Source organism: Myotis lucifugus, unplaced genomic scaffold, assembly GCF_000147115.1.
Source record: "Myotis lucifugus unplaced genomic scaffold, Myoluc2.0 scaffold_31, whole genome shotgun sequence".
NCBI classification, from domain to species: domain Eukaryota; kingdom Metazoa; phylum Chordata; class Mammalia; order Chiroptera; family Vespertilionidae; genus Myotis; species Myotis lucifugus.
Window position 1 is genome coordinate 192,466 of NW_005871079.1, and position 16,114 is coordinate 208,579.

The window sequence follows — 16,114 nt, forward strand, 5'->3', positions numbered from 1 at the left end:
ACAGTGATCTTCACTTGAAAGATTTCAGGAACGGCAAAGGAATGATTAGTTGATTTGCACAAAATTCTACAAAGTAGTAGTGTTATTTGTTATGTGGAAAACTGCAGGTAATTGAAGACACGTAATTTTAGGGATCTAACTCAATTCAGGACAATGACAAGAATGTAACACTAATCACGCAATACACTGCGAAGAGCAATCTGCTGCTGATGTGCCCACTGGGATGAAATGCTTCCTCACACCAAAGAGGGTGGGTTTCTGGTTCAGAAAGGATCACCTTTAAAGAGACTAAAGTCACAAGTCCACCAGGAATAAAAGGTTATTGGCTGCTAACACATTTATGGAAAAATGCATATCAAGTGAGAGCCAAGGAATCGGGACAGGAGGAAAGGGAAATCCAAGTTCAACAGTGCTTTACATTACTTTTACTTTCTATTTATCCAAGTGAGGCGACAGGCCCAGGTGAGTGCCGGCAGCCACGTCTGTCTATTTCTGCGGTTTAAAGAAACACGATCCTTAACTTCGGGGCATGCAGATGGAAGCTGGCGTCTTCAGAAGGGCCAAAGATTTCCAAATTATTATTCCCCAACCATCTCCCTGTCCTTGTCTTCAGCTGCTAAGGGTCTGGGGGTAATAAAGGTTGATTTTGTTTAATCAAAATGCTTAAGCCTCCAGGTAGCTCCAAGAAGCCAATTCCGATTTTCTTGGGCTATTCAGGGTACTTTACTGAATGCCAATCTCAAGGACAGTGTCCAGATTTTAGTAGAAACTACAGAAGAAGGACTTCAGTCTAAAGCTCTAAAAACTGCCGTTTTATTTAGAGCCACAATGGAGGGCATTTGCTACATTTGCTTATTCTCTATTCATGAGCTCATGACTGGCTTTCTTTAGTCTCGGGGGTAGTAATTTTTTTAAAAGAGTTTTGTGAAATGAAAGAATCTCTAATTATGGCACACAAAGAGCATTTTCATCATTATTCCTAAGGATCTGTAGAAACATGTGCCAAGTCCTATAGGAACTGAGAAACTAACAAATTTGCCTTGCTTATTCTAGCTGATGAATAATCAAATACTGACTATTCAGAAGTCTGATTAGCCCTTTATTTTCTCCTATGGGGGCAGAGATGAACAGTAGTTAATCCTTAACATGCAAAAAATTAATAAAACCACAGTCAAGAAGATAAAGGCCAAACTCTCTGGGGTTTTCCAGGCCACACTAACCATGTGCAGATCCTGGAGGCCTGACAACTGGAATCATGGCATCCGAGCCACCTTTCCATGCAGTGTGCAACCTGCAAGCACTTTTCCCCGCAAGGACAGCAGATCCTGATGTTAGGAGCCTGAGCCCACAGGCACCCTGGGTTCAAATCTGGTCCCACCAGCTGTGAACCCCGGGACCTCAGGTAAATTATCCAACCTCTCAGCTTCCTTAACTAACACAAAAGGACAATAAGTCCTGCCTCATGGAATTATTTTAAGGATTAAGTGAGATGCTATCTGTGATTGCTTGGCCTGGTACCTGAACACTGTAAATGCTCATGCTGTTTTTATTTGCATTGTGACTGTCACTCTTTCCTTTTTGTCATTTGTTCTCACCTCTGCGTGTGCTCTGAATAAAATATAAGGCAAAGCTATGAGATGTAGGGGCAGCAGAAACTGTCCCTTTAGTCCTTAGGCCTTATGGGCTAAGGATCAAGACCAGAGGAGGACAAAAGATATTTCAAATCTAAATTCTAATGTTTGTTTGATTTATATCAGGGGTGGGGAACGTCTAGCCCGTGGGCCATATAAGGCTGGTGAGATCATTTGGTCTGGCCCTGCCAGGGCATTAGGGGTGAGTTAATTAAGTGTTTGACCAAATATAGCAGCTAATTTTTAAGTTGATAATTTTGTATGGCCTTCAAATGATGTTATAAATATCCAAATGGCCCCTGGCAGTAAAAAAAAAAGGTTCCTGCCCCTGTTTATATGAACAGATTAATAAAAAAATATACTTCTCCCCTGAATGAATATTTATTGGAAAATGCATATGTATTTGATGATACTTTAAAGGTAAATTTCAACTAAGGCTCCCTTTGGAAGTGATCTGCCACTCACGTTAAAATTTAACATAAAATTATAGCAAGAGGAGGGAAAGGGAAACAACCCTTCATTCTGTGGTTTAACCTCCCCAATGCATACCCTCGGTGCGGACGAGGCGCCTCTACAGTTAGAGCCAGCTGGGCCCACACACAGACTGTGACGCAGGCCAGTCTTCACCTGATGCTGGCTTCCCAGGGGGTGGGGGTGCCAGTCAGCTGGGTGTCAAAAGAAGATGGTGCTGGGGAAGGCAGTGGCGCCCCTCAGGGAAACACCTGCCCTTTTAGCCCTAGGAACCTCAGTGGGAGCAAGCAACATCGTCTTGCTTACATGTTCCCCACCAGAGCTCCGTTTGGCCTCCCTCAGCAGGCGACAGTATGATTTATTGTCCAAAGGGACACTAGAGGCTGCAGTGTCCAGGAGCCCCTCACCGCACGTGGCTATGTGAGTTCACTGAAACGGAATAAAATGACAAAGTCAGGTCCTCAGCCCCGCCAGCCACGTGTCAAGGGCGTGCTAGTCACACATGGCTGGTGACTCCCCCGGGGGACAGGACAGAGCGGAACATTCCCGGGGCTGCGGCCGGGCCTCTGAACGGCACTGCTTTCGGGAGTGAGCAGGGTGCTCACCAGGTGAGCAGTGGGACAGCAGGTGTGAACTGGAACCATCGCAGCTAAACCAGGACAAGTGGTCACCCTGTCATCATGAAAGAGATTTCACTTGGGCCGGAAAAAAAAATCAACCCACAACCCAAACCACAGAGTGTTGTCAGCCCACGAGGGAGGATGCTGCCACAGAGACTCGCGGATGCCCAGCACTGTCCACTGGTGGGAACGTCCCACAATCTCCCCGGCCCAACACGGTGGCCACTAGTCACGTGTGGCTACTGAGCACTTGAACTATGGCTAGTGTGCCTGGGGAGCGAGTTTATTTCATTTCTCAGTGAAAACAGACAGCTGTGGCTACTGGCTACCCAACTGGTAGCCCTATCCACACTGGAGAGGAGAAAATAGAGTTTCTTCCCAGGATCCCTGGGGACAGAAGCTCTGTGGGAGGCTGGAGAAGGCACAGGCCAGGATCAGGATGGAGGACAAAGGGCTGGAGGCTTTTGAAAGGAAGCGGCACCCTACCTCTTTGTTTGCGGAACCTTCCGCGGGGTCACTGGGATGAAGGGGTGTGCTTGAAGACTTTGCGCCCAGGGGCGAGGAGCTGCCCGGAGAGGGAGACTGGAAGAGGCAAGGGAACAACACAGTGAGAACCCGAGGGGCTGGGGAGCGCCCGGCCTGCAGGGAGGGACGGGGGAGACAGCTGCGCACCACCCACCCGGCATTCGGGTGGGGAGAAAGCTTTGGAAAGGACTTGCCAAATGTATATAACAGGCCTGGGTTTGCCCGGCTTTCCTTTAAATTCCTGCCATGTTTTCAAAGGGGCCCTTAGAGCTCAGCTCCCCCAGCCCCTTCAGGCCAAGTGTTAATTAAACACAGCAAGATTTGAAAGGCAAACTTAAAGTTCTAGATGAAAAAGCCAATACACACGTTTGTGCTTTAAAATTTTTTCTTACTGAAGGACACGAAGACTTTGGGTACTAAACGTCGGAGAAGATCACCTGCTCAAGAAGATTTGAGTGAAAAAAAGGAAAATTAGAGCATGTATTTTTAAAGAGGCAGCTGGGATTGACTTTGATGACCGGAAACTGCACCACCTGTATTTTCCTAGTCAGTTCAGATTTCAAATATCTTTTGTGACTTAAACCACTGAAAATTCAGAGAAATTTCAGCATCCAAACAGCATTATCTTGGCTGTCCTTAGAAAAGTCCAAACATTCTGTTAAGAGATATATTTAAAGCAATTCCACTTCTAGTATTTATCCAAAGGAAAAAAACAACAACATGAATTCGAAAAGATATCTGCACCCCCATGTTCACTGCAGCACTGACTATAGTAGCCAAGGTATGGCAGCAACTACGTGTCATCCATAGACGAGTGGCTCAAGACGATGTGATACATATACATATACACATACACATACATATACATATACACATATACATATACACATACACATACATATACACATACACATACATATACATATACACATACATATACATATACAGATACACATACACATACATATACACATATACACACATATACATATACACATACATATACACATACACATACATATACACATACACATACATATACACATACACATACACATACACACATATATACATATACATATACACATACACATATATATACATACACATACACATACATATACATATACATATACACATACATATACACATACACATACATATACACATACATATACACATACATATACATATACACATATATATACACATACACATACAGATACACATACATATACACATATACACATACATATACACATACACATATATATACACATACACATACAGATACACATACATATACACATATACACATACATATACACATACATATACACACATACATATACACATACATATACACATACACATACATATACACATACATATACATATACACATACATATACATATACACATACACATACATATACATATACACATATACATATACACATACATATACATACACACAATGATATGATACTCAGCCATAAAAAAGAATGAAATGTTGGTATTTGTGACAAAATTAATGAGCCTAGAGGGTATGAGGCTAAATGAAATGTCAGACAGAGAAAGACAAATACCATATATATGATTTCACTTATATGTGAAGTCTAAAAAACAAATGAACAAACAAAATGAAACAGAAACAAACTCACAGACAGAGAACAAACTGATGGTTGCCAGAGGGGAGGAAGGTAGGGTGACGGGTGGAACAGGGAAAGGGGATTAGGAAATACAAACTTTCATTTATAAGATAAGCCACTGGGATAGAGTGTACAGCACAGGGAGTGTCATCAGTAATACTGGAAGAACTAGGTATGATTACAGGTGGTTACTAGACTTACTGTGGTGATCACTTCGGAAAGCATATGCATGTTGCATCGTTACGTTAGACACCGAAACTAAGATAATATTCTATGTCAACAATGACTTAAAATTTTTAAAAATCTTTAATGAACAAAATAAGGCTTGAAAACAGGATCGGGCAGCATGGCCCCCATCAGTGTGTGACGGGCTCAGGTGACGGGCTCGGCCTCCTGACACAGGCGGACCCGCCTGGAAGCCTGAAGCGCCAGGCCAGTGCCTGACACACAGCACGTGCTCCATACATACGTGCTGAATAAATGACCGAAGCAAGCAAGCAGGAATGGGACTAACCCAGGCTCTGAAGTTCCTCCCTAGCCGATCCTTGAACCTTTCTGTCTGCTCCCGAAACCTTGGGAGATGAAGGGAATCTCCAGGTGAGCCACAGATGCTTATGAATTCTGTAGCGATGGTCCTCTGAGAGCAAGAATGCTCTGCTTCACAGTTTGTTGGTCATGTTTGATAGAGGACATAAAACGGAACCCACACAACATCTATCCTCTGAGGAACCGTGGGGTTGTGGACAGGGGAGGTACGTCCTGGGAAAAGGAAGCAATGGTTGCTTGAATCTCACCCGATATCATGGCACTGGCCCCCTAGGGGAAGCCGAGGCGCAGACAGCAGTAAAATACCTCTGTGTGAAAAGCGAGAATGTCCCATAAAGCAGTGGTGCTGAGGAGGGAAGGGGACACATTAAAAAATAAGAGGGACCTCGGTGAGCAAGCAGTATGGGAAATCATAAAAATACGAAATCTTTTCCCAAAAGTCTGAATTACAAGAAACACAGAGGCACCAAATGGGTTGAAAGAGGATGCGATGAAATGCAGAATTCTTCACGCTGAGATGTTGTATGGTCCCAGCCTATTGCTAGGAGACGTGGATTTATTTCCCATGAGCCCATGTTCCTGATTCTGAGCAGGGAGGTGAGGATCACTGAGTCTCTAAGACATTCACATGCAGAAAGCAGCTGCTGTGCAGAAAAGCCAAGGGAAACAGCAGACATAAAGCACGCCAGGCCCTGAGGCACGGGGTGCAAGAAAACAGCCTTGCGTGCCTTTAAAAAGGAACACAGCATTTTTCACTCGGCACCCAGGAGAGTGGTGGGTACTTGCTGAGTTAGCTCTATGTTTAGCCTACTCGAAATTAATGTAGTAAAGTCTTCATAAGAATTTAATGCCTTTAAAATTTCCCAATTTTTCAAATTTGAAGGGCTTCCTTAGATATTTATGTGTCTCTATTTCCCCCCAAGCACTCTCCTCTGTCACAAGAATTTTAAGGGTCTAGTCCCTGGGAAAGCCGGTGCAGCTGGTTTTTCTTTAATTACTTGGTTTGAAAGGCAGTGTGTCACCTTCATTAAAAACACAGCAACCCTCCCAAAGAGTCCCACAGTTCCTATCTCTTTGACCATGTTCTGTTGCAAATCTTCTAAAAATGGGTTCTTTGCAACGTCGTGGCACTGGATCATCTCAGGGTGATTTGAGTGGACAGCTTATCCAAACAGTACGCGGGGGTGGGGGAGCAGGTCAGACCCCTGGGCGCCCATCACAGTACCTGGAGAAGAGGCACAAAGGCAACCGTGGTGGGCACTGCCCTCCCTGAAGTTCTCACAGGCCCCACACCAACCTTCATCAGGGCCCACAGCCCCTCAGACGCTCAATGCTCCGGCCTTCGGCACACAGAGTTGCTCATTCATGTCTCCTATTTGCAAGTGCAGTTCATTACTTCCATCTAGGGCAGTGATTCTCAACCTTGGCTGCACATTAGAATCACCTGGGAATCTTTTTAAAATCCTGATTTCTGGGCCCCATCCTCCGGAAATTCTGTTTCTTTGTTATGGGGTGGGGCCACAACATTAGTGACAAAGAAACAGAAGAAACAAAGTAACAAGAGCTCTTTGACAGGGATATTGTCTTATTCATCACTGTAATTCAAGTGCCTAGCCTCGGTCGCATAAACAGTAGGCACTCAGCAAACATTTATGACTTCAATGAATAAATGACTTCAATGTAGTCTGCAGCTTTGCCATGTTTTCTGACTTGCACAGAATGCAGATCAGCCACCACCCTTTCCTTATTTTTAAATGGTCAATGGTAAGCCCTTTCTGCTACAGCACCCCTACGCTGTTCTGTGTAGAATGGTATCTGCATTTTGAATTAGAGAAACAGTCTTTGCCTGAGAAGATCCTGACCTTAGTGCCAGCATAGCTCTTCTGAAGCAGAAAGCAGTCCCAACACGAGAGAGGACCCCACCAAGGGAAGCCTTCTGCTCACACCACTGCCCACAAAGCCACGGTGGACAAATGCTTTGGAGCAGGCACAGCCTCCATGGAGCCGAAACAAAGATGCTGGTATCAACGCAGCTCAAATATCTGCTTGGAAAGCCCTCTGCCCCTTACCTCCAACTTCTGCCTTGCTACTCTCAAAAGTGGAGAGAAAACCAGAAATTGGATAATGCTCTTTACCACCAAAGAATGTATTAGAGGCAAATTTTGACCACTGAAATATGATACAAAAGTAAACATTATTACTACACACTGCTCTGTCTGGAGCCTCAGGCCTTCTGGGTTACTCGATCGATATTCAATTTTAGGCAAATGGGACCAGTTGTGAGAAGCAAACGCGGGCTCAGCAATTCACAAAGGGAAGTGCCACATGGACAACTATACGAGGTCATGTTCAAAGACAACTCAACAACTTCCTGTTCTGAGTCATTACAGGGGCTCCTGAAGCTCATCAACTGTTCTTCTGCAGATTGTGTTCCAGAGGATTCTCTACAACTATGGTCTAAGTTCACTGTAGCAGCTCTGGGGTCTCCCCAAGCAGCACTCGCTCCCTTAAGACTTGGGATTGTCTATACCAGGACGAGAGATGGATAGTTCTTCGGTCAGAGGAAGCCTAAGGATGTGGAAGCATCCAGAGGGAGAGGTGATTATTCATTTAAATTCTGACTGAACGTCTCCTGGGACCCAGTACTCCATTACTTGTGGCAGGCCTGGGACCAGTAGCTGAAGGAACTTTCAGGCTATACTTAGAGGGGGAAGAGCATCACATGAGTCACTATTATTCACTTATTCCTTCCACAGAATTTCAGATCCTATCTGTGTTCCTAACACTGGGCCAAGAACAAAGAGGAAAGTGATATTGTGGTTCTGTCCTTCACTCCTTCCAAGACAATGGGAGGAGTCAGACATGGGAAGGCAGGTGGCTAGGATGTTCATCTGTCCATGGGGTTGGGAGGGAGCAATTCTGCAGGAGGGGAGAGGTGTGTATCAGGCAGTGCTTCGTGGGAAAGGTGATGGTTTTAGCTGAATCCTGAAACCTGCAGTCTTCAAGAAGTAGGGTGGGAAGGGATAGGGAGGAAGGAGAAGGTACTGGAAACAGAAATAGGGAGGAGGGAGCACAGCTCTGCAGGGAAGTGAGAAATGAGCGGAAGAGGAGGGCCGGGACCAGTGACTGGAGCCCGCCTGATAACAAGCAGCACCTGCTCTGCCCAGAGGGTGTTTTCTTTGTGAGTCATTGGCCTGAAGAAGCACAATCTGGGTACACCCCAACTATTTCTGCTGCACGGGAAGAGATAAAGGGTTGAGGGACCGAGTGGTCACTCTCACGCTCTCCTCTCCCTGAATCCTCTGTCACCCGTGGACATCTGCTGAAGAGAAGAGAGCAATCTGGAAATGTCGATGGGATGAAATTGGGAATATCTCAAACAGAGAGGCAGAGGGCCCCTGGCTCCTCCCAAGCAGACAGTATTCTTGTCAGGGAGACCTAAGGACCAAGAGGCAGGACTGAGATCAAAGCTGTGATTGAGAAAGGTGTACGGAGAGCTTGGAAGCCTTTTGGAGGAATTCTAGTCAAAAGACACAAAACATATGAGTTCTACGGGGCCCACTCATTCATCTATTTAACACGGAAGTGCAGACAGGGTCTGAGGGAGCCCAGATCCCTGCCTGTGCCCAAGACCTCCTGGTCCAGCAGAGGAGAAAGACTTAGAAACGCACGCAGGTTGTCCGCTGCAGCCAGTAGTCACTGCCTGAGTCCTTGAGGAAAGCAAAAGTCACAATAGCACAAAAACAGCTGCCACAGAGCCAGCTGCTCACAATGTCAGTGCCCATCGCCACAGTCCTCCTCCCCAAACACCAGCATCCACCTGGCGCATGTCTTTGTCAGCTGGTCTCGGTTGACTGTGGGGACCATCTGGCATTACAAGGCAAAACCAAAAATACTCCCCAAACAGCACACTTATTGCAGAGAAGTGCAAATACTGCAAAAATAAATATAAAGTAGAATCTGATAAGCTGAAGAAGGCCAAGCTGGAGAGTGGCTCAGAGCAGTGACAGATAATCGAGGCATTGGTTCCCGAGAACTGGGGAAAACAGTCATTACTCACCTCCTGGGGCTGACATGAGGATTCGCTGGTGACAACATGCACATGGGATCAGCTCAGTGCCTGAGCACGTACCAAACCCTCAACCAATATTCGACAAGTGTTTTACGGTTCCCACGGTTACAAAAATTATTTCACCCCTTTGGGAGAATGCTTACAAGGAAAACTCACACCCATGGGGATGTGTTCTTTATCTCATCTTCTTGTTTCCTTTCTTATTAAAATTTTATTCATGGATAAAATTAAAAAGCACACAAAGGGCTCTATAAAGTCAGACTGCAAAGACTCTAAAGTAATTTGTAAGTCCCAAGACCCTTACTGGTATATTGGAAGAGCAGCTCATCACTAGCTAAGACTGGACAATGACTATGCAATTGCTGGCATGGCCACTGTCTGCCACTCAAGACGGCATTCTGGAAAATGGGTGGTGAGAGTGACGGTGTTATGGTGATCGATTTACAAAAGAGAATCAACACTTTCACTCCAATAAAAGCTAGGAGAAAATAATTCTTTAAAAATTACACCATTTTACCAAGTCTATCTGGGACTGCATTACTTGTAGTAATTTCACCTATGTGGAACTCAGAACCTGAATAAGGTGCTTTGTTTTTTTGTTTGTTTTTAAGTCACCAAACTGCCTCAACATACTATATGAGACCTGAGCAACCAAGAGCTCCGAACTTTCTTCACCAGTGTTATCAACTGCATGTTTGTGTCCCCTTCAGATTAATATGCTGAACCCCTAGCCCTCAATGGGATGGTGTTTGGAGATGGGGCCTTGGGAGGTAACTGGGTTAAGAGGGTGGGGCTCTCATGATGGGATTAGTGCCCTTATAAGAAGAGAAATGAGAGAGCTTGCTTCCCCTCTCTCTGCTCTCTGCCACGCAAGGACACAGCAGGAAGATGGCCATCTGCAAACCAGGAAGAGGCTCCTCCCAGGGACCATGCTGGACCCTTATCTCAGACCTCCCAGGCATCAGAACTGTGAGAAAGAAACTTCTGTTGTTTAAGTCATCCACTCTATAGTATCTTATTACAGTAGCCCAAACTGACAACCACAGACATCACATTAAGTACCTATTGACTCTCATTTTAAACACAGTTTTAACAAGCTCTGAGCAAGTCATTCCTCCATTTAACTATGTCAGTAGCTCCTTTTTGCTTGCAGAATAAATCGACTCTTTACCTTGGCACTAAAGGCATTCCAGGGTGTGGCCTTAGTTTCTTGACCATTTCCCCCGTCTAGTTCTTACTGTCTATCGTCAAGCCAAACGGAACTACTTTCTGTTCCCTCACCCACCTGTGAGTTTCTGCTCAATGCCTTTGTTTACACTCCTTTGCACTCCACAGGTCCATGAGCCTCCATAAGCCCATTTCAAATGTTACTTCTTTCATGAAGTCTTCCCAATCCTTAAGTGAAAGCAATCCATCTCCTATGAGAATTGCTTGTATTTTATCTGTGCCATTCTTATGATGCATCATGTTTTCCTTTGTATTTTATAAAAATATCATACTATATAATATTTATAATACATTTTAATTACAAATATTTTAATAAGCACCATTAAAGGCAGGGTTTATGAATAATTTACGTGCTTTCTTCTCCAAGTGCTTTATACAGGATTTCCCATAAAATATGCAACAGGAGTTCAATGAATGTGTTGAAGATATGGGAGGATGCCTGGCACCAATCCTTTTGCACCACAGGAAATGGAAACACAGAATCGGCTTCTGTACAGAGTAGGTTCTGAGCACATTGTCGTTATGTACTCACCTAGATGTTCGTACCCACATGCAACTCAGGGTTCTCTTCGCTGGTTTTTATTTTTAATGTGAATGTTCAATAACAGCATTATTTTATTTTATTTTATTTTTTAGATATTAATGCATTTTTATTTCAATTTTATTTTATATTGGTTTCAGGTGTACAGCACAGTGGTTAGACAAGCATATACTTTACACAGGGGCCCTCGCCCCGATATTTTCAGTACCCCAACTGGCACCCTACACAGTTATCACAATATTATTGATTATATTCCCTACACTCTACTTTACATACCAGTGACTATTTTGTAACTACCAATTTGTGCTTTTTTAAAAAAGAATTTTGAACTGATTTTTAGAAACAGAGGAAGAGAGGAGAGAAAGAGGGAAACATCGATGTGAGAGTGCTGCCTCCTGCACACCCCCTACCAGGGGCCGAACCAGCAACCTTTCAGTGCACGGGATGACACCCAACCGACTGACCACACTGGCCAGGGCCCAATTTGTGCTTCTTAGTCCCTTCACCTCTTTCACCCAGCCCCCTAACCCCTCTCCCCTCTGGCAATCACTAGTTCTCTTTCTGTATCTATGAGTCTGTTTGAATTCTGCTTGTTTGTTTGTTGTTCCTTAGATTCCACGTATAAGTGAAGTCATATGGTATTTTTCTTTCTCGGATTGATCTATTTCACTGAGCAGAATACCCTCTCGGTCCATGGTGACAGCATAGTTCTCTTCACTGGATCCTGATCGTGGTCTGTCTCCCTTTTTGGCAGACACTGCTTACAAATCATGCTTCCAAATATGATGGTAAGTACTGCAGACATAGCCGCAACAGGTGTTCTCAAAGGTGGCATTTCATAAGGACTGTAATCAACACCTGGTCATTCAATTCCTTTCCAGCCTATCACTCTGGCTCCATCCCCTTCTACACATGGCAGGTGAGTCAGCCAGGGCAGCCCATGGCACCCACGTTCGTTCTTTTGGTAACTTCCATCTCAGGGAACACGTGGGGCTTCTCTAGTTCCCATGTCTTCATATAGCTTTTCCACTACGAGTATTGGATTATCCAGCTTTATCTCTTTTCTCAATTAAATATGCATTGCTTTCCTCACTGATCTAAGTTGTTTTAAATTAACTTTGTTCCATCTTAGAATTATTAAAAATATATGATTGGTTTTTCCTTGCTCCAAGATATGTTTGTGCTTCTAAAAATTGAAACTGGTGAAGAAATCCATAATTTTTCATCCTCAATTCAAACTATATTATCAATGCACATTTGTATTTCCTGAATGTGGTGAGCACAGGCATTCTAGGGGCATAATTATGTCATTAAAATGAAAATGGCCTGGGCCTAATGAAGTGTTTTATATACACATTCATAATGAATTCAATTAATACCAACAGAACATTTTGAGATCACTGTCAGTTAAAATATTCTAGCTATTTCCATTCTCTCTTTCCCCATAGGGAGAGTGGTCCTGTACCCAGGCCCATGTCCCTTAAACCCGTGGAAGGGCTGCCGGGTGAAGACCTGGGCCACCTTGAACCTCACAGAGAGCCTTGCACTGAAGCAATGTCCTCAAATGAGGGTGCTTTCATTGGGGTGCCACACAAATAATTCATTTTATAACCATCACAGGGGCTCCTGGCTTCTGGAGCCATGTTCTCAAAGGCAAAAACAAACACAACCGACCAGTGAACTATGAACCAGAGTCATCCTTGTAAAGTGAGGTAACTTACCATTTGATAAAGCTGATCTATAAACAGAGGTTATCTTGTCCCCTTTGAAACAGCCTCACAGTATTTGTTTGAAATGCCTTACAACTTAGGATGAACAAATGAGGGAGCCTGTTATTCATTTCCCCCTCTAAGTCCATTCCATTCTTGATGGTCTGCCCGCACTTTCATTCCCAGGCCACCTGACCTGAGACCAGTCAGAGGAAAAGCCCAAGTCACTTCGTTTGTATTAAGAGACGCAAACGATTTGCTGTAATAAGGCATTACCAGCTAATTAAGGACAATTAAGGAGGGCTGTCTGTGTGCCAGGCACTGTACAAGGTACATTATGCCCAATACCTCATTTACTAACAAAGCAGTTCCTAATGTGCAAGGCACTGATCTCCATGCATTTTCATTAGCATCATGGAAGCAAAAGACACAACACAGAGCAAGAAACCGGAGGCTACAGTGCCCAACGTCAGTCATCTACTGGAACACAGAGAGGAACCGCCCACCGCTGATGGGGAACGCAAAGGGCACGGCATCTTTCTAAGTGATCAAACAGCCTTTTCTCTCTGCAGGTTATCTGGGACTTCCAGGCAACAGGCAAACCTGATTCCATTTCTCCGGTCCTGGATACAGCCCACTCTCCTGATCTATTCCTGCTCTGTCCATTTACTGCTACTATTGAGAGAAACACAGAGAACAACTTACACTCTGACAGGACTAGGAGGAGAAAAGCAAAAGCAAAGCAATAAACATCGTTCCGAAGCCTGGGGATCCACCTACCTCATCTTCGTAACACTCAAACTGGTACATCCAAAAATTCTCCATCTTCACGGGTGCTTTCTGGGCAGCAGGGCCAGCGCTGGTGCATCCACTTGGGAGCTGAGACTGACTCCTGACCTCCGTGCCCGTCCGGTGGATTGTTTCCAGTGGTGTTAGATGCCCCAGTCAATAATGCAACTTGTAACAGGAGCCGTGACCACCTCCCAGGGAGTCTGACCCACGCACACGAACCCCTCCCCGCCCAAACAGCGCAGCAGGCATGCATTACTGGTCGAGCATCATCACCTGATGTTTCTCTGGAGGGGCTGGCCCACCCCTTCTGGCAGTGACACCTACTATTTCTGGGGGAAATAAACTAGGTTCCAAGGTGCTACCAGAAACTTTCACACACTTTAAACTTGTGAAAAGTTTATAGAACTTGTGAAAAAAGCACCCCGCTCCTGTGGAAGGAAGGGGTGGGAGCTGAGAAAAAGGATCTCTCCGAACCTGCTTTAGAACGCACCTGGGAATTCTAAGAGAACACTGTGGCCAGCCAGGGCTTGGGCTTCTGGGGACATGGGATTCTGGGAGTAGCCCCTCACAGCCTCTTCCTGTGTGCCTTCAACATCCTTGCACTGCAGTCTGAATGAGGGGGTGTAACAAACCAGCTTATAAACACAGAAAAGAAAGCTGCCCCCAGCAGTGATGGCGAACCTTTTGAGCTCGGCGTGTCAGCATTTTGAAAAACCCTAACTTAACTCTGGTGCCGTGTCACATATAGAAATTTTTTGATATTTGCAACCATAGTAGAACAAAGACTTATATTTTTGATATTTATTTTATATATTTAAATGCCATTTAACAAAGAAAAATCAACCAAAAAAATGAGTTCACGTGTCACCTCTGACACGCGTGTCATAGGTTCGCCATCACTGGCCCTAGGGCAAGCATGGTGTGCCCCAAACCAGTGAGTAAGCCCAAGTTGGGTTCTAGAGCTGGACCATATCTGCTGTTCCTCAGCCGACTAGAGGAAGGTCAAGAAATAAGGGTGAAGCTGGGCTGGGGGGACCTCATGGCAACAGAGGTGGGCAGGGTGGTTTAGGAGGCAGACAGATCTCCCAGAGCCAATCTACTTCATAAAAAAGATCCATGTCAATGGGGAAGTGTGTGGATGCATGAAAGAGGAAAGGCACCGAACATCCAAGAGACTTGTCCTAATCCATGGATTCTGCCTTCTCCCTCACCAAACTCTTAATCAAGCATGCTGACAAGTCTCTCTGAGTCCACCTGTTTAGTTAACGGGTTGTGATAAGGTCATAAGGTAGAAAAAAGAGAAGCAAAGGACTTGAACAACTGACAGCTGGACAACCCACCAGTGCTGGTGGACAGGGTCCTCTGCTGTGGACAACTCTGCCGGCCAGAGTGGGAAACAAGATGGGAGGAAGGGTGTCCTTGGGCCCTTCACCCTCCCCTTTGACCTGATCTACTGTTTCTGACTACTCTTGCTGGCAGCTGGACTGTACCTACTATAATCCAGGTCAGTGTGATGCCCCCATTCAAGAATGGTGAGCTGGGCAGGAGGTATTCCTTCCTAATTTACAGTACTTGGCATCTCTCAGAAACACTTTCATCTTTCCATTTATTATTTAAATGATAGAAAAATTTCTTGATTCCCAGATTGAACATCCCTATCATTTATTTCTCCCCAGCTCATAGGTGAAGCCATTTCCCCCTCTATCACTTAAAATGTGGTTTGGATTCATGAACCACTCAAGACAGGCTAAAGCTGTTATAATCTTCACTGCTGCTGTGGAAAGCTTGCAATTTTTTCAGTTATTAACTAGAGAGCTACCATCACACACAAGATTAAAATCACCAGACAGACTGCAAAAACCCCTGCTAGGCCTTCTGGAAAGTTATAGAAAGCGTCTACATATAGTGTCCTGTTGGTGTGACAGGATTCAGAATGTTTTTCCTGGCTCTCTTATTTTCATTCTTTCCTTCCCTTTAATGTTCAATCTGCACCTGAAACCTGTTTAATTATTCACCACTGCCTTCTCCATGCCTCATCAATAATGGATCACACCCGGGATGGAAAACTTCACCCGCCACAAGGAGGTGGTTGAGATGGGATCATAAAGAAGAGGATCCACACGCCACACCCGAGGGAGAAACCAAGGCACCAAGATGACAGCCCGCCTCAAGGTCTGTTCTCTTCTGTTCTTTCTGCACCATCAAGACCTCTTAACTCTGCCTCTCGACTTGTTTTGCATCATGACACATGTCAACTAGAGAAGTGCTGGAGCCCCAGATGAAGCTGCTGGGGGTGAAGGCAATGTACCTGGCGGCCCAGGTCACCCC

The 16,114-nt window shown here is 44.8% G+C and overlaps 1 protein-coding gene across 3 annotated transcripts in view; it reads right to left on the reverse strand.

The window, feature by feature from the left end:
* The window catches only part of APBA1 (amyloid beta precursor protein binding family A member 1), a 179,302-nt gene that overhangs the window by 34,978 nt on the left and 128,210 nt on the right, over nt 1-16,114 (reverse strand). For all 3 annotated transcript variants that reach the window (XM_023752334.1, XM_023752335.1, XM_014454087.2), the window contains exon 3: nt 3,209-3,304. In XM_023752334.1, coding sequence (XP_023608102.1) covers nt 3,209-3,304 — 96 coding nt within the window. The remainder of the gene's footprint in view (nt 1-3,208; nt 3,305-16,114) is intronic.